Source organism: Actinia tenebrosa, unplaced genomic scaffold (genome assembly GCF_029948245.1).
Source record: "Actinia tenebrosa isolate PJP-AT-01 unplaced genomic scaffold, QUT_ActTen_1.0 PGA_scaffold15__27_contigs__length_11533743, whole genome shotgun sequence".
NCBI classification, from domain to species: domain Eukaryota; kingdom Metazoa; phylum Cnidaria; class Anthozoa; order Actiniaria; family Actiniidae; genus Actinia; species Actinia tenebrosa.
In genome coordinates, this window is record NW_028292575.1 from 5937911 (window position 1) to 5957183 (window position 19273).

At 37.9% G+C, this 19273-nt stretch overlaps 2 protein-coding genes across 5 annotated transcripts in view; both read left to right on the forward strand.

Moving 5' to 3' along the window:
- LOC116302256 (uncharacterized) overlaps positions 1-8171 on the forward strand; it is a 52473-nt gene extending 44302 nt beyond the window's left edge. Inside the window, exons 11-13 of the mRNA XM_089030514.1 lie at positions 6743-6781; positions 6884-6931; positions 7029-8171. Of these exons, the coding sequence (XP_088886640.1) occupies positions 6743-6781; positions 6884-6931; positions 7029-7638 (697 nt within the window). The 3' untranslated portion in view covers positions 7639-8171. The remainder of the gene's footprint in view (positions 1-6742; positions 6782-6883; positions 6932-7028) is intronic.
- Positions 86-19094, forward strand: LOC116290872 (uncharacterized). 4 transcript variants are annotated; one of them, XR_016119866.1, is made up of 5 exons: positions 86-240; positions 14465-14689; positions 15366-15782; positions 15863-16199; positions 16354-16490. XR_016119866.1 is itself a non-coding variant. In XM_089030539.1 (5 exons), exons 1-5 carry the CDS (start codon positions 16046-16048, stop codon positions 17864-17866), a joined length of 1146 nt encoding a protein of 381 aa, XP_088886665.1. In that variant the 5' UTR covers positions 15959-16045; the 3' UTR covers positions 17867-19094. The 4 variants fall into 4 exon arrangements, 1 of the variants encoding a protein (XP_088886665.1); XR_016119867.1 differs by lacking the exons at positions 14465-14689; positions 15366-15782 and adding exons at positions 1051-1288; positions 2208-2648 and having other exon boundaries at positions 88-240; XR_016119865.1 differs by lacking the exon at positions 86-240 and adding an exon at positions 13357-13541.
- The last annotated feature ends 179 nt before the right edge of the window (positions 19095-19273 follow it).

The following is a 19273-nucleotide window of genomic DNA, read 5'->3' on the forward strand; positions in this document are numbered from 1 at the left end:
ATGAAAATGAATCTACCGTGTAGGGGAGGGGTAGTTAAGATGTTTCAAAACCAGTCGTAGCGCGAGTAGAACGTAGAACAGAGAATGAAAGTCTACTGCTGAGACAAAACCATCTCTTACACACGAAGAGAAATATTAAGTGAGGTGACCATTTCGTGTTCTTGGCCACTTACACGATTATGTATCCGTGGTGTTCATTCGTTTTTGTGATTCTTCTACAAACAGCGGTAGAGAATAAAGGTAAGATCTTGTGACATGTTGAGTGTTAAAGTCATCACCGTATTATCGAATCTAAATCTAAATGAAACGTGTACAGCGCATTGAGGTAGCAGAATTTGGTGCAGACAATAAACCACAACACACATTCAATACAGCGTTTTGGACAACAGCAAAAGAAGTAATATAAACACTCAACGTATTATAAATAGGCATCTGAATATCTAAAAATTAATGGCTAAATATAAAAAATGTTTTTTTTAATCTATATATTTAAGTGGACACAGCTATAAAAACAGTCCTTAGTACTTCAATGTTTTGATAAACCATAAACTGTTTCTCTTTTACGTTGCTGTTTCTCTTTTTACGCGACAGACTGAATAAGACTGTCGCGCATGCGTTAGAGTAATTCAGTTATGTTGTTTCAAATTTCGTACCCAGAGCCTGCGTTTCTTCTGGCCCGCTGCGAAGAACGAGGGTTTTGTGAAAATCAATGAAATCAATGAAAACCATGCTTTCAAACAGAGTTCTGTGTTAACTTTCGATCAAAATACAAACTTGAAATCGGGAACATATTTTTGTTTTCATTTTTGACAACTCTTTTAACTCATGCGCTCCTATACCGGAGGTCCAAGAACTCCTGGTCCCAAAAAATGGATTATGCCAGAGCCCTGGCCCTGGGTATAGATTGTGTTGTTTCAATATATCCTCCGTTATCCTCGGGCCCAACATTGCCTTATTGTGAATTTACTTTACTCAGACTGACCGTTCAGATTGTCGCGCATGCGTTATAATAATTTAACGTTGTTTATATATATCCTCTGTTATCCTCAGGCTCACCGCCCACATGGGCTTATGGTAAGTATACTCTTACTCAAGCCCAGGACAGGATGTCCTGCAGGATGGGATAACAAGGGATATATTTACCAAGACACATTAGATAAAAACCCAAGTAATAACAGATCACCAACTTTACACATTGATGGAAAAGTAGCTCGAAGTCACGTGACAAGATATTTTTGCAGCAAGACAGAGAGGAAAGACGGAAAACGCACAGAGGTTTGGCCATTAGGTCAGTCGATTTAGATACGTGTTATCAGTATTCATTAACGTGCTAGTGTGCTTAAAATAGCCCACGTAAAAAGCATATTTACTAGGTAATCATTAACTAAGAACAGCTCGCTTATCTATAGGGCTTATAACACGTAGCCGCAAAAAAATGCGCATTAATGGAATTATTTCATTTTGCTCTCAAATTTAAATATTAAGGCATCAGAAAAACAAAATCACGCATTATGAAAAAAAAAACATCTGCGTCTATGGCCACGTCCACACGTATCCGCAAATTGTTGTATCCGCAATTTTTTTTTCGCGGATACATGTTGCGTCCACACGTGTCCGGAAATTTTTGCATCCGTATCCGGAAAATTTTGTATCCGTATCCGGAAATTTTCGAAAACAGTCTCCAGAGTGGAAATTTTCGAATACGCTCCGAATACGGATACGTGTGGACGGTCGTATCCGTAAATTTTCAAATACGATGAGGTAAACACGATTTTGCGCATGCACAATAAGAAAAACTATCCGGCAAAGGGACATGAAATTCCGGATACGTGTGGACAGTGGAAACGATTCGAAAACGATTCGAATACGCTGCGTTTTCGTAAACATTTTCGTATCCGCAAAAAAAAATTTGCGGATGCAAAAACTTCCGGATACGTGTGGACGGGGCCTATATCCATGCATGTAATAGATTTTTTAAGATACGTTATTTATTGATAATTTCGACTCAATCGCAGTCTTTTTCCTTCAGTGGTATAGCTTACGTATAAAATAAGCTACTTTATGAAACTGGAAAGAGTATACAAATAAAGTCACAATTCAACACAATTTTTGGAAATGATCATCCATTTTGCCCACGCCCACTATTGGTGGCGACAGAACTCTATTTTAATTGTTCATACTGAGCAATAGATTATTTTATCTTGTAGGGCAATACTGTGTTTACAGACATACAAGCAAGACGATGCATGGCATGGAATCGGGATCCATTCGAATGTATGGTGAGCAGTATAAAAACAAAGACAAACATGAATTTACAAATTCGTTAGTGGCCATCAGAAAGAGAAAAGGGAGGAGGAATTTTAATTGGATTTGGACTGATGGTTACATGCAGTTATATTTCTATTGCAAAACACCTGGCTACAAGGTAAAGCCAATCTCGTTACCGATAACCAAACCCTTTTATCTGCTGCCTTATGGGTCACGTGACTGTCAACAAGTCAAATGGATGGTAGCAACAACTGAATGGATCAAGTACCACACAAAAAACTATATTAACAGACGTTATCAAAAGTACGGAACAGTGCCATATCATGAGCTTGGGGACAGGAATAAAGGTTATATCACCATGTTTTACTGCTATTATGAAAGTAAGTTGAACAAAGTAAAACTAATGCTTTGCAATCTTAAAGAAATTTACCATTTTACTTTATGTATAATCCTTAGTCAAAGGATCATATTCATTATTCTTCAGGTTGTAACTACACTCTGACAGACAAGAAAGGTGTTTTCCAGTCTCCTGGCTTCCCTGTTAAATACCCGGATGGACAGCTGTGCTCGTGGAGGATCATGGTCCCTAATAATCATACACTGCATGTTCACTTTACTCACTTCTCTTTGTGTGAAAGCGACACTTTGACATATTCTAAAAGGATCAATGGCAGTTTTAAATCATGGTATACGATTCCCCTTAATACCACGGTACCCTTTACATTGTCAGCAAACAGTGATGTACGGTTCGTCTTTCGTTCGGATGAATCAAAGACCAGCTCTGGATTCAGAGCAGAATATCGTGTGTCCATACCACAAGGTGGGTAAAGATACGAACTTGGTGGCCGGAACACGAGCAAAAAGTATCCTGTTAGAACCAATATCATATCGCTAAGGAAGCACGCTTCGACCAACTATTGCTCACCACATTCTCACTATCAGTTGACCTCTGTTTCTGTTATCCTGTGTATAACTTGTGTTCTTGTGCTTAAATCCCTAGCTATAACTACGCCTACTGATACACCTACAATGTCCACCAATACAACAACAATGGCGTCTACAACATCTTTGTCTGCATCGAGCGGTGAGTTGTAACATTTGGTATGAGGTATTGATGGTTTTCACGGTGGCCATGTTGGAGGAACTTAACAAAAGAATTGCCAATGAATTCATTTGTTATATCCTCCAACATGGCCGCCGTGTCTTTTGTTATTTAATTCTCTTGGGAATGGTTGAAACCATCAATACTGTTAGAAAATAGTCGTCTTACACGCATCAACGGTTAGAAGTTAATTTGTAATTAGGTGGGATAATGTTAGCTAAGGAGAAGTAAAGTCTTGAAGACAGATTTTGACAATTAATACAAAATCTGTTGAGGTCTCCCTGGTTGGAGAAGGGATGCCAAAAGATATTTGTTGCCCCACTCCATCCCCCAAACTAAAAAATAAATAGTTTACCCCAATTCATGAAGAGGTAAAGGTTACTCCTCTAGGTGAAGTTTACACAAAGCGGCCGGCAACGCTTTCCTTTTCATTTTAGTTTCAGCCAAAATATCGGGTAAAGATTTTCATTAACCCAATATTTTGAGTTAAATTCAAATATCAATTGAGGGTAAGGCGATTTTTACCCCAAACAACTCTGGGTGTGTGATGACAATAGTTACTCATAGAAAGTTGAAACACTCTGAAGACAGGCGAGAATAGCAGTAGCAGTGTACTCAAGTTGTTGTGGAACTGACGACAGAAAACGCCTTTTACAACTCAACAACTTTACTTGAGACGTTGACTTCATTACAAACATGTCAGCACGAAATTCGATTCCTTAAGGGGTTACAATTTATTCCCCACCCGGGGAGGGTACTAATATCCTAGTCTCTTGGGGCTTCGTACCACTCGTCCTCCTTTCGTAACGTATTGGGCTGTAACACAAGTAAAGGAAGGTAATAATGTTGATATTATCACTATTTTCATTATTATTGACAACCGTTAGACGTATCCCGGTATAGGTAGAGTTAGAGCAAGTATATACAAGACCGACAGACGTACGATAACCGACAATTCTGGTAGTATCAGATACGATACCTTTAGCAGGAAGCCCACACCAATCATTTTAATGTAATTATTTTAGTTATTTTTTCTTAAAAGAAACTACATCAGACAAAAATAAAATAAAATAAAGTGAGCTACATACCCTTTTTTGCCACACTGGGCATTCAGGAAAAAACTATTGGCGCGTGTGGAGAACTAACCCGTACTGTAGATTTCCCCCTCATGTTCATAGCCTATATTCTTGCTGCATTCCTACAGTGCCTGTCACAACACTATCAACACCTTCCTCAACGCCTAAACCAAAATCAAGTACCATCGAGATAATTACGAAAACACCAACACCACAACTAAGATTTCAAGATGACAAGTCTAATGCAGAATCCTTGAAAGATTCATCTTTCAGCAGTGGAAAGAAAGGAATCGTTATCATCGTGATACCTGCAGTTTGTTTTCTGATTGGAGTTGTTCTTCTCATCATTATCATATATCAGTGCAGGTATGCTGGCTGGGTACGTTATGATGTAGGGTATGGGTTCAAAACCCTTGTCGTACCAATACCATGATTACTGGTCTTAAAATAACTGAGGAGAAGGTGCTGTTTTCGTTAGTGCCCTTAAAGTGCCTATAACCTTTATAGGATTATGATCAATTTTGATTTTCTGTGTGTTGGAGATGAATAAACAGAAAAAAATTTTTCGATTGACTAAATATTCTCGGAGATATAACGCCCTAAAGTACCCAGTTTTGCCACGCCCCATCAATTTGGACGGGATCGCGAGGTCTGGTACCTAGTTGGCGTCGAATGACGTCACAACAAGAACGACTCGGCTTCCAATAAGTAAAACAAAGTAGAGCTTGGCTGTTCCTTCCAGTGTTTTTACCTGTTTTGGTCGCTTTATTTGCCTCTTTGTATCTTTGAAATTGACCAGTTGTCAAAGAAAGGCTGTAAGATGAAATCCATTGATAATGCTGATGAATACTTTGATTCAAGCGACGAGAATGAGAGTATTTACGACCTCGTGGACAAAGAAATAGACGAAGCCGTTCATGGATATCCCGAACAGGAATATTCTGATGAAGAAGTTTATGACACTTGGGTTTTATCCTGTCAAATAGTTCCATGCTAGTTTCTTTCATTGTTATAGCTGGCCCCAGTTTTATAGTTACTTAAAAATATGACTTACTGAATCAACACCCATCCTCCAAAAAAACCCTCAAGAAGTGTTTTGTAAATTTGGGTTATAAAGTTTGACTTTATTATCATTCTATGTTGTAGATATTACGAAAGATGCACGCAATAATAAAACTAGTCAATATTTTGCTCAATAAAACCTGTTACTGACACAATTTAGGTACAACAAATAAAGTATATGTTATGCTTACATGTAAATAAAGAATACTTTTCCCTACAACTAGCCACCAAATGTATTAGATTAAAATTACTGTTGTTGTTCGTCTACTTCTCGCACCGGCAACTCAACTTCTTTAGGTGAAGACACGGAGGCAATTGCATCTTTTAAAACCTTTGGAAAATAGATAATTTAAACAGTTTGAAAAATAAAATCAGTGAGTTAGAACTATCGAACCAGTAAACGTTCCTGGAGATTTGACCAGCGACACTTTTCGGCGATTACGATCCGACAGTTTGGTTTGCTCTTCATGGTTGCAGACATAAATCCTTGGGATGGCAACAGTCCCAGCCTCATCTTTAACTAACTGAGGACGATTTCACGAGACAAAATGAAATCTCTGATTATAATCCTCTTGTAGGAAGTGTGTAAAAAATATGACGGAGGTAGCCGAGGGGTTGAAATTTGCTTGCTTTCTCTTCACAAAATCAATCCATCTTTGCTTCTGGGCGATTGTCGTTATGAAATGGGATCTTATGCAAGTATATACCTTTCGTAAAATCTGGGGTGTTTGAGCACCCGGCAACAACACATCGATCTAGTCGGCATTTTCTCATATTCTGACCGAAAAACTAGTAAGAATCTTTGCTTATCAAAAAATTTCGTTCTTGTTGTGACGTCACCACTTAGCGAGACTCTGCTCGGTCCCAGTTTCCCTTTATCCCGTCCAAATTGATGGGGCGTGGCAAAACTGCGTACTTTAGGGCGTTATATCTCCGAGAATATTTAGTCAATCGAAAACATTTTTTTTGTTTATTCATCTCCAACACACAGAAAATCAAAATTGATCATAATCCTATAAAGGTTATAGGCACTTTAACAGAAAGGAATTGAATAACAAACTGGGTGCTAATCAGGCTGCTGCTCAGAGACTGGGCAAAGCCTTTGGGTGGACAGAAATTGGGGAGTTGCGAGAAAAGCCATAAACGTTCTATATCTAGTACATGTTAAAGCTTTAATGGCTGTTTTCCATGATTTCGCACACTGATTGTGTAAAATTTGATTTCACTCATATAGGATCAGAAGAACAAGAAGCCGTGCAAATAACTCAATGCGGTAGGATCTTCTTTTCCTCAGAAAAATGTCGTTCGGAGTTTCTGTAGCAATTTGTGTTTGCGCATGACAAATATTCAGTTAACCACTTTCATTTTAACACAGAGATACAGAAACAGCCGATCGTTCAGTAATGAATTCAAAATACGAAAGGTAAAAGTATAATTCATGTACTAGGCTCTTCATCAAGCCCCAAAAATATATTTCATCGTTGTGATAAAAATAAGGCGTGTTTCTTTTTATCCCGTAGAGAAGCCGTCTTACTAAATGCACCTAATGAAGCTGCAACAACACTAAACATAGGTGACGCCTCTCGCATGCACCAGGCCTTGTCACCTGACACCCCGGAATATGAAGATATTGAATGCGAGAAATTGAACAAAGCGATTGCAAATCGAAATTCGAAAAACTCAGAAGCCAAGAAATCAGGGTCTGTTGAAGGCATTGACCACAATCCTTTGTACTTAGTATCTGAAATACATGATCCTAAAAAAAGATCATGTCCAAGCCAGTCAGAAACGAGGGAATCGGAGGCTTTTAAGGATAGTGGCCCTAATCCTTTGTACCATATCTTAGAAGGACCTGATACTAATAATGGAATGCCTGAGGACCAACCAAATTCAGAAACGAAGGAATCAGAGACTGTTAAGGACAGTGGCCCTAACCCTTTGTACCATGTCTTAGAAGGACCTGATACTAATAATGGAATGCCTGAGAACCAACCAACTTCAGAATCGAGGGAATCAGAGTCTTTTAAAGATAGTGGCCCTAATCCTCTGTACCATGTGTTAGAAGGACCTGGCCCTAATAATGTAGGCCTGGCAGAATTCGAAGATCCAACCTACGAGGATGTCGATTGAACTTCTGTACATAAAAGCCTTATTTCACATTAGATCTCTTTGATCCAAGCCTTGGTATGCATGTTGCATTGTTACTGTACTAATCAAAGTTTTCACATTTAAGAAGTGATACGGGAATTTTTAAAATCTTGTTTAGAACTAACTAAACCCAGATGTTCCATAAGAAAAGTTATAAGTTAGAAACCTGTTAGATAATTTGCTGCTATCAAAGTTATTAATTGGCCTTATTAGCCGTGTTAATTCAGGGTTGATTTCTAAGAGAAAAGGTGATACAGGACCAACAGTAATCTGACTTGGAACAACTTAAACCCTGGCGTTTCTACAAAGAAACATCCTGGTTCCACCAGGAAAGTTATGCAAAGCCTACAAGAACATCTGATTATGAAAATGGCCAATTACTTTCTCCGCTCTCTATTTTAAAAGCATCAACTATTGACATCTTGATGCTAAAATATAAAAGGATAGCATAACTCTAAACCTACGTTGGAAGACATTTATGAATCAAACTGAATAAAAGAATGCATCTTAAGGAACACTGTGGTCTGTAGTCTACAGTACGTCTTTTCTAGACAATTATACTAAATATATCTTTACGTTTCAAAAATTTGTATTCTTCTCTTTTTCATTAACGCTTGAAATGTGTAAATACCTTGAAACTCAAAAATTTGCTCAACGCGACGTTACAGATTCGCACTCACACTCGCAACCGTTTATTCACCATTTCCTGAAACAACAATATCCAAGGGGTGGTTGGGGCTGGTTATATAACAATTTGGATATGAATTTGTTATCTCAGAAAAGCCTTGCGTTAGGAAACCCCCCTAATGACACTAATAATAAGGATTAGACATTGTTGTGTGTAGATGGCTATGAAAAAATGAAAACTATAAATCTATTGTAAAATTAAATGTTTTGACATGTAACTCACTTTCCCTTCCTTATAATTTCTTCCCGAGGGGAGGGGGGACAATTGTAAGAAGTTACGTTACTTCAGCCTTTCAGAGGAGGTCGAAAATGAATCGGCTTGATCATATCAAGCTGAAGTAATACTAAACTCAAATGACTCGAATGGTTTCAGAAGCAATCGAATGAGCTTGGTATTATAATGTATTCTGTACAGGTGAGGGTACTTGTTGTGATTTTTTTCTACATGAAAGCTACTTTATAGGTAAGCCATATTTACTTTGTTCCTGAAAAAAAATCCCTGACATGAAGATAAAGGCTCCAAATTTGTCGAGGCAAACTTCAAGCTGACATAGATAATTATAATTGAGAAATCTATCTATTCATGCGACATTTAGGTTTGACTCAGAGGATTATGGGGAAGTGGACTAAGTTGAAATGATCTGAAAAATAAATGTAAGGATTTTTTGCATAAGTAATTAAGATCAGGGACTTATTACCGTATTATTTAGCTTGTTCTAAACTAATAAAATGATAGGTTCTAATAATAATAGGATATTATTATACGACTATTACGTAATTTTACCTTATAAGGTCAAGAGAACTCGCAAAATATGGCACCGTATTATGCTAGTCCTGTCCCGGTTTAACCGGTTTAACCGGGACAGGACTAGCATAATACGCTCGTAACTTTTCGCAACTTTTTTCATCATGTTTCGAGGTGAAAGTGACCCAAATTTTGACCTAAATTTTCACTATGACACGAACACTGACCTAGATTTCCTAGAAATCAATTTTGAAATAGATGACAATGTTCTTTTAAAAGTTTTTGAAAACCCACAGGATACGACAGTCGAAGTACAGAAGGACAACGAGCTCGAGACCACTAATTTCGCCGATGAAGATGAAGTATCAACATTCATAAGAGAAAACAGGAACAAAAACACTGCAAAAAAGACACATAACGATTTACAAGTCTTCTACAGGTGGGCAAAAACGATTAAAGAAACAAGAAAAATTGAAGAGATACCGCCTAATGAGCTGGACAAACTACTAGCCTGTTTTGTGGTGAAAAGTACGCAAGCAAAATGGCGATGAATTTGAACCAGATACTCTTACCTCCTATTTCCGTAGTATCGACCGCTTCCTTAGAGAACAAGGCAAACAATACTCCATTTTGCTGGATAGAGAATTCAACCGTTCTCGGGAAGCCTTGGCTTGCAAAAGAAAGGAGCTCCGTAGGTGTGGGAAAGGCCAGAAGCCAAACAAGGCACAGGGGCTGAGTACAGACCATATTCAGATATTATGGCAAAAACAACAGCTTGGCAACAATTATCCTCAAGTCCTTCTGCGTACAGTTTGGTTTCACAACACTGTTTACTTGGGTTGGAGAGCACAAGATGAGCACCATCGTGTAAGATACGGCGACTTTGAAGTCAAAACAGATGGAGAAAGAGAGTACGTGGAATGGATTAAGGAACGCGGAAGCAAAACTAGAACAGGCGAAAATGAGTTCGTCCCGGATCGTCCGTTCAATCCTAAGATGTTTGCAACTGGTGGACCTCGTTGTCCAGTGAAATTATTCAAGGAGTACATTTCTCATGTACCACCAGAAATGAAAAAATCTGAATCTCCTTTCTACTTGGCAGCCATTCAAAAACCATCATCAGAGATATGGTACAAGAGACAACCACTTGGAAAGCACTCGCTGGCACAGTTCATGAAAGAGATGTGCAAAGCCGCCGGTATTGAAGGCCGTTTTACCAACCACTCGGCACGAAGAACCATGATTTCAACGCTACGAAAAGAAAACGTAGAGCCTCTGAATATAATCGCCCTGGCTGGCCAGAGAAACCTAAAGTCTTTGGATAGTTATTCAGAAGCGTCAACAGAGCAACAGCACGTTATGTCTTCCAAATTAAGTGAGCACATCGAAGGAAGAAAACTAACGAAAGATTCGGCCTTGAGTCCTAAAGTACCGCTTCAACTTTCCAGTACTCTGACATCCAATCCATTAGAGCCTGCAGAACAGCCAGAATCCAATCAAAGCATGTTTTATGGAGCTGTTTTCAATAACTGTTCTATCAACTTTGGTAGAGATCATCATGCTTTGGCGGTTAAACCATCCCCCAGTTTTAAGAAGAAATTCAAGAGAATTGATCCATTAAACAGCGACGATGAGCTATAAGAACTAGTGAACTCACTAAGCTTTTTTTTTTTTTTGCTGGAATTCGTCTTCATGATTCTAACTTTTCAAAACTTTTGATTGTTAGTAAACTTATTTTGAATCGATGCGAAGTGTAATTTTACGAAGATCATATCTAGTTTGACGAGTTTCATGTCAGTTGTCATGTAATTTGCCTATTGACCAATAAGATTAAAGGCACTTAATGGGTTTCCTTGTGTTTACGTTTTTTCTGAGATGGCCTGCGGACCTTGAAAACTCAAAAAATACTGATAAACTCGCTCAAAAAGGGACAAATACATATCAATTTTCAATGTCGTATAATAAATAACTTATTTGGGTTTTTTCCCGTAATACGGGCTGATATTTTACTCATTACTCGTATTTTTCCTCGTCCCTACGGGACTCGGAAAAATACATTCGCAACTCGTAAAATATCAGCCCGTATTACGGGAAAAAACCCAAATAAGATATAAATAGCTTAGTTTAAGATAACAGTTTAGAATAGCAAGATTCTGTGATAAAAATGCAGAAGGTACGTGCATGTTTCGAGACATTAGTGCTAGTCTTTCGCTCCGCATGCAACCATAACATTTTCAGTTGGTTTGTGAGAAAATGATATAAAGTAAGAAAAAAGCTATGCAGATCAATATATCAGTTACTCGGGTCTACTTGAGACTATATATTACGCAAAGAAGTTATTCTGTTCCCGTATTAATTTTTCTATCGCAACATTCACTCTCTAAGGCCGGATGGAAAAACCAGTCTCCTTTCTTTTTTATTTATTTATTTATATTAATTTTTTTATTGTGTGATTTCTTAATGAAACTTTGACCAATATTTCGGTGTTAGTTACCTCGAATTTGTGAACAATGTGAACAGCATGATGGTGCCAGGGCCTTCGTTATCTTCCCGGTCAGTACCCTGTTACCATGCGCCGGAACTATCTAGTTAATCATGTCCTCTTGCTTCAAAAATTCCCAAAATTTCGTTTTAACCCGTCAGCATCATATTACGTTCCTTGGCGTTTACCAGAGGAGATGATTTTGGGACAAGATTGCATGTCACTTCTACTGATGATTTGGCTCATGCGCATGCGCATACGTTATTCAATCCTGCTGACCCCAGCTTTCTGAACTTGCAACCGCCAGCCATGTTTAAATCAAAATCCAGACTAAAGAAATGGATAAATCCGAAATCCTCCGCATTTGCAGGAAGCGCCAATCCTTTTAAAATTTTACTCTGAATCCGAGGAATCGGGACTAAATTTATTTGCGAAACCCGCCAATCCGTGAACCTATTCACTCTCCCCTTCCTCTCTTTAATTCCCCCTTGTAGTGACACAGCTTTCATAGGAAGCCTACATCAATCATTTTAATGTCATTATTTTAGTCATTATTCTTAAAAGAAACTAGATCAGACAGAAGAAAACATATGAATATCAGGACAAGCAAGTGAGCAACATACCCCTTTTTTCTCCACATTAAACCACCACACTCATTCAGGCCAAACCACTGATGGAGGACCATATGTACCAGGCCTCCTGAACAGAAGAACTCGACTTCACGCAGTGTACAAATATGGACCAATCTACTTCTAAATCTCTTGTAAATGCACTCTGACCACTAAAGAAAGGACATCATTAAATTATTTACGTACTCTTTAAGAACATGGTGTTAAAGTGTTATTCCTTTTCATTTGTTCAATAGAGGTTTTGCACCATCACGTGTCGGTGCCCATAATACAGCTTGGACTGCCTGTGGTTAGATGGCAGAACAATAAAATCTCTTCAAGTTGCTCTCGGGAATTGAATTCTTTCTTAGGTATCGTTCCTGTCATCTAACATGGCTGCCGTCACGTGATGGTGCAAAGCCTTGATTGATGGGTTGCAAGCATTTCCAAGAGAGTCAAAAGACAAAATTGAATTGTTATTAAATTCAATCCTAATTTAGCATATATTGAGTTTTGCGAAGGAAAAGAACGATCGAGAAAATATAAAATAGGTAATGCAATTTAGTCGTACCGCTGGAATCATCAGTGGAGGTGTATTGGGTAACTAGTCAACTCCCATTGCATTGAAGTTGAAGAATAATAGAATAAAGGATAAGGTAAAACCAAAAAGGAAGCTATGTGATGGCTTTCTAGGTAACAGTCACTACCCTTGAAATATTTCTGGGATCAGCAAGGGCGACGACATTTTAGTGTTGAAAGAAGCTCTAGCCGTTGGAAGGTGACAAATGGTATTTTTTTACTACTACACGTTTCATTTTCTCAAGTGAAAGAGATTCTATCTTTCTGTCATCAAATGTGGCTGAAGTGATGCGACGGTGCATGTATTGCGTTATGATTTCATTATTTTCAATGACAAAAGCTTAACTAGAATGTTGGTTTAGAACATTTAGTATTGAAAACGTTTCATGAATCCATGACAAATAAGCCACAAACACAAAGGTGGCAGCTTTTCACAGCCATCTTATAGAAATCTATCTTCTTCTGCACACATTACTGAACCTTCTCTCTCTTTTACTGACGATACCGCCTGATTCTACTGCCACACGAGCCCGCCCCCCCCCCCCCCATGAAAATGAATCTACGGTGTAGGGGAGGGGTAGTTATGATGATTCGAAACCAGAAGTAGGAAAAGTAGTACGTACAATAGAGAGTGAAAGTCTACTGCTGAGATACAAAACCACATCTTACACGAAAAGAAATATTAATTAAGGTGACCGTCTCGTGCTCTTGGCCACTTACACGATGTATCCGTGGTGTTCATTCGTTTTTGTGATTCTTCTACACACAGCAGTAGAGAATAAAGGTAAGATCTTGTAATATGTCGAGTGTTAAAGTCATTCCCGTAATATCGAATCTAATACATATCAGGGATTTCCGCGTCATATATAGTTGTCAAGCGGAAACCGTATATAAATAATATAAACACTCAACGTATTATAAATAGGCATCTGAAAATCTAAAAATTAATGGCTAAATATAAAAAATGTTTGTTTTTAAATCTGAATGTTTAAGTGGACACCGCAATAAATTCAGTCTTTAATACTTCAATATTTTGATAAGCCATAAAACTGTCTATCTTATTATGTGACAGACTGAATAAGACTGTCGCGCATGCGTTAGAGTAATTCAGTTATGTTATTTCTAATGTCGTACCCAGAGTCTGCGTTTCTTCTGGACTGCGGCGAAGAACGAGGGCTCTGGCATAATCCAATTTTTGGCGCATGCGCAATTTTTCGGAAGTGAAATATAATCAATATGAAAATCATGCTTTCAAACAGAGTTCTGTGATAACTTACGATCAAAATACAAATTTTAAATCGGGAACATATTTTTTTCATTTTTTTCTCTTTTAACGCATGCGCTCTTATACTGGAAGTCCAAGAAATCCTGGTCTCAAAAAATGGATTATGCCAGAGCTCTGGGCCCGGTTGCATAAAGCTCTCTTAAGATAAGAGCATCCGTAAGTATTGTTCCAAAAAAATAGGAAATTGTACTAAGACAATACTTACGAGTGTTTTTTAGCTTCTTAATCTTAAGAGAGCTTTATGCAACTGGGCCCTGGCTCTGGGTATAGATTGTGTTGTTTCAATATATCCTCCGTTATCCTCAGGCCACACATATGGCCTTATAGTGAATATACTTTACTCAGACTGACCGCTCAGACTGTCGACGCGCATGCGTTATAATAATTTAACGTTGTTTATATATATCCTCTATTATCCTCAGGCTCACCGCCCACATGGCCTTATGGTAAGTATACTCTACTCAAGCCCAGGACAGGATGTCCTGCGGGATGGGATGACAAGGGATATATTTACCAAGACACAATAGATAAAAACCCAAGTAATAACAGATCACAAACTTTACACATCGATGGAAAAGTTGCTTGCAGTCATGTGAAGAGACATTTTTGCAGCAAGACAAACAAAGACGGTGAAGTTTGGCCATCAGGTCAGTCTATATATAGCAACTAGCAGTGTTTATTTACGTTCTCGTATGCGAAAATTATGAAATAGCCTAAACCACGGTAGGCTAGTATCAGTATCAGGTAAAGATGGATGGGTTGCATACATTCCCAAAAGATAAAAGCATGACCAAGACTTTTTTTGCTTGCAAAGGATGCTAATGATGAGAATGTTTTTTGCTGAATATTATTTGTATGATAGGGAACTTCCTATTCAAAACTTAAACCTCATAACACAGAGTCATTTTGTTTTTCTCACTCAAAGCCCCGACAAAATGTGATACTTGGGCATAATACTCGTTCACGATATGTCGATATCGACAACAATCTCGGCGTTACCCTATAATCCAGAGAAAATAAGCTAAGAGAAGGAATTCCAGTGCCTCGCTATGGGCACTCCTTGATGCTATTGTTATATATTTGATCCTTATTTTAGAATCTTTGATGCTAAAACTTGTTTTGTCATGTTTTCCTATGTTAAATAAAATGTGAGTAAACATCGTTAAGCGCGCGCAGTATGCGAATGCAGAAAAACGGACGATGGCAAATGTGATTCTAAAAATAGCATCAAACAGTTCCTATCATGGTTACAAGCATGAATACCAGAGATTCCTTCTCTTAGTTCATTTTCTCTTCCTATAATAGTTATATGTTATGTTGTAGGACAATATTGTGTATACAGACACGAAAAAAAGCTGCATCGCATGAGACCGGGATCGATTCTTATGTATGACGAGAAAAATAACAACAAAGATGAATATAAATTAACTAAATTTCGAGTGTATATCAAGAAGACTAGGAGATCATTTATATACATAAAGTTGTACTTTGCCTGTCAAACAAGTGGTGACAAAAAGATTCCAATCTCGTTACCGATAACCAAACCATTTTATCTGCTGCCTTATGGGTCACGTGACTGTCAACAAGTCAAATGGATGGTAGCAACAACTGAATGGATCAAGTACCACACACGGAACTATATCAAGAAAAGTGGTAAACAGACTTATGGAGAAGTGCCATATCATGAGCTTGGGCACAGAAAGCATCAGGGAATCACCATGTTCTACTGCTATTATGAAAGTAAGTTGCAAAAAGTAAAATGCTTTACATTTGAAAATTTAAATTTTTACAGTCTAAAAATTATATTTATCATTCTTTAGGCTGCAAGTACATATTGAGAGACAAGAAAGGTACATTCAAGTCCCCTGGATTCCCTGGTAAATACCCGGATGGACAGCTGTGCTCGTGGAGGATTATGGTCCCTGATAATCACACCCTACGTGTTCGTTTCACTAACTTCTCTTTGAATGATAACGACTCTTTGAGATATTCTAAAAGGATCAATGGCGGTCCTAGATCGTGGTATACCATTTCCCTTAATACCACGGTACCCTTTACATTGTCAGCAAACAGTGATTTACGGTTCGTCTTTGCGTTCGGATGAAACAAACTACAGCTCTGGATTCAGAGCAAAATATCGTCTGTTTATACCACAAGGTGAGTAGATATGCTGGGCGAATTCGAAGAACCGTGAAAAGCTAATCATGATGATTGATTGCATTCAGGAAAATTATTGGAGTGGGGATCACAGACCTTACTGAAGAATTTCCCCCTCATGTTCATAGCCTATATTCTTGCTGTATTCCTACAGTGCCTGTCACAACACCATCAACACCTTCCTCAACGCCTTCGTCTAAGAGAAACGTTTTTACGACTGAACTAAAATCAAGTACCATCAAGATAAGTAGTACAAAAGCATCAACACCACAACCAAGACATCAAGACGACAAGTCTAATGCAGAATCCTTGAAACATTCCCCTTTCAGCAGTGGAAAGAAAGGAATCGTTGTCATCGTGATACCTGCAGTTTCTTTTCTGATTGGAGTTGTTCTTCTCATCATGATCATATATCAGTGCAGGTATGCTGGCTGGGTACGTTGTGATGGAGGGTATGTGTTCAAAACCCTTGTCGTAGCCGTGGAAAAAATGCATCCTATCAATTGATTAGATGATTTTTGACCTCATGATGCAGTTGCAGTTAGTGCACTAAAGACATAAGCTGTACGTACGGTCTGGAGGGCGGGTATAGTCTCTCCATTGATGCCGTCAGCTAGAACATTATCTTGTGTAATCTGTACATTAATTAGGTGCGGACAATAGAGTATAAAGTACTTCACACTATCTCGGTGCGGAGTGTCAATCTATAGGATAAAAGCTAAAACTTTACAAGCTGTTTTACATGATTTCGCACACTGATTGTGTAAAATTTGATTTCACTCATATAGGATCAGAAGAACTAGAAGCCGTGCCAGGAACTCAAAACGGTAGGATCTACTTTTTTCTCGCACTGAGAGAATATCATTCAGACGTTTCTGTAGCAATATTCAGTTAACCGCTTTTATTTTAACACAGAGATACAGAAGGAGTCGTCGATCGCTCAGTAATGAATCCAACATACGAAAGGTAAAATTTTGATTTATGTACTAGGCGCTTCATCAAGCCCCAAAAATATATTTGATCGTTGTGCTAAAAATAAGGCGTGTTTCTTTTTATCCCGTAGAGGAGACGTCTTACTAAATGCACCTAATGAAACTGCCACAGCACTAAACATAGGTGACGACTCTAGTATGCACCAGTCCTTGTCACGTGAAACACCGGAATATGAAAATATTGAATGCGAGAAATTGAACAAAGCGATTTCAAATCGAAATTCGAAAAACTCAGAAGCCAAGAAATCAGGGTCTGTTGAAGGTAGTGACCACAATCCTTTGTACTTAGTATCTGAAATACATGATCCTAAAAAGAGATCATGTCCAAGCCAGTCAGAAACGAGGGAATCGGAGGCTGTTAAGGATAGTGGCCCTAATCCTTTGTACCATGTCTTAGAAGGACCTGATACTAATAATGGAATACCTGAAGACCAACCAACTTCAAAATCGAGGGAATCAGAGGCTTTTAAGGATAGTGGCCCTAACCCTTTGTACCATTTCTTAGAAGGACCTGATACTAATAATGGAATGCCTGAAGACCAACCAACTTCAAAATCGAGGGAGTCAGAGTCTGTTAAAGATAGTGGCCCTAATCCTCTGTACCATGTGTTAGAAGGACCTGACCCTAATAATGTAGGCCTGGCAGAAGATCCAACCTACGAGGATGTCGATTGAACTTTTGTACATAAAAGACTTATTTCACATTAGATCTCTTTGATCCAAACCTTGGTATGCATGTTGCATTGTTACTGTACTAATCAAAGTTTTGTCAAAGTGATACGGGAATTTTTAAAAATATGCCTTAGAACTAACTAAACCCAGATGTTCCATAAGAAAAGTTATAAGTTAGAAACCTGTTAGATATTGTGCTGCTATCAAAGTTATTCAAGGCCTAATTAGCCGTGTTAATTCACAATTGATTTCTAAGAGAACTAAAGCCTTTATAAAAAGGTGATACAGGACTAACAGTAATCTGACTTAGAACAACTTTAACCCAGGCGTTCCAAAAGGAAACATTCTGGTTCCACCAGGAAAGTTATGCAAAGCCTAAAAGAACGTCTGATTATAAAAATGTTACTTTTACTTTCTCTGATCTATATATTGACATTTTGATGCTAAAATCATAGTTAATGGAGTAGAATGGTTTGAAACGCCATAGAACAAAGCTATTGTTTTGCCATCACGTGCTACTGACCGTGCACAAGGAACCAAAGCAAGTATGGCTGAAAATACTTATTTCCTTATTATTTTCATGTATGAACACTTTGAAAGTGAAAACTTTCATTCCATGACCAAAACCATGCGGATAAATACTTCCGCGCAGATACAGTTAAATTACTAGATGATAAATAAGAAAGCATTGAAACTGAGGGCAATTTCATTTTCAATTAAACAATTAATATTAATCATATAGGATTAATTAACAAATGATACATATTTTAGCGATTATTTTAGCGATTATTTATTTTAACGATTTTTAAGGGTAAAAAACTTCTATATACCCGAATACTGTGAACAAATGGAGCAACTTTTCCTTCACTGTGCACGGTCAACGTCATATATAACAATGGATAAAGACGAACAAAAACATAGAGTAGTAGGTTTCCCAACCATTCCGCTCCATTAACTATGCTAAAATATAAAAGGATAGCATGCCTATATACAGCTGATTGTGACAGAAAATGCTAGCCCATCAAAAGCAAGAAAATTTGCAAAACTGAGGGGTCACTTTTTTTCTGTGAAATTATGGATTTCTAGGTTACCAAATAAAAAAAATCACTTTGCTAATAAGAGGTTGATAACAGTAACACAATAACTAAGGAGTTTTAGAGTTAAGTCATTAAACCCGTGAAATAGATATTTGACTAACACACATTAGTAGACTTTAACTCCATTGTTTTCTTTTGTGTTTATTTGACTATTACACGTTGACTAATAATTTTTATTTCACGGGTTAAATGTCTTCACTCTATATTTTTATTGCAATAGTGGACAGGTTTTTATTTTTTGCTGGTCAATTTTCACAGGCTTCATGAACCTCAGTTTTACAGCGACGTCATTTCTACTTCACGATCTCAGATC

Excerpts from the sequence above, each read along its gene's own strand:
- LOC116290872 (XM_089030539.1), top strand. The coding sequence starts at position 16,046 with ATGGCGGTCCTAGATCGTGGTATACCATTTCCCTTAATACCACGGTAC. Across the intron at positions 16,652-16,987 it reads TGGGTACGTTGTGATGGAGG|GATCAGAAGAACTAGAAGCC; the intron begins GTATGTGTTCAA and ends TCACTCATATAG. Across the intron at positions 17,166-17,262 it reads ATGAATCCAACATACGAAAG|AGGAGACGTCTTACTAAATG; the intron begins GTAAAATTTTGA and ends TTTATCCCGTAG.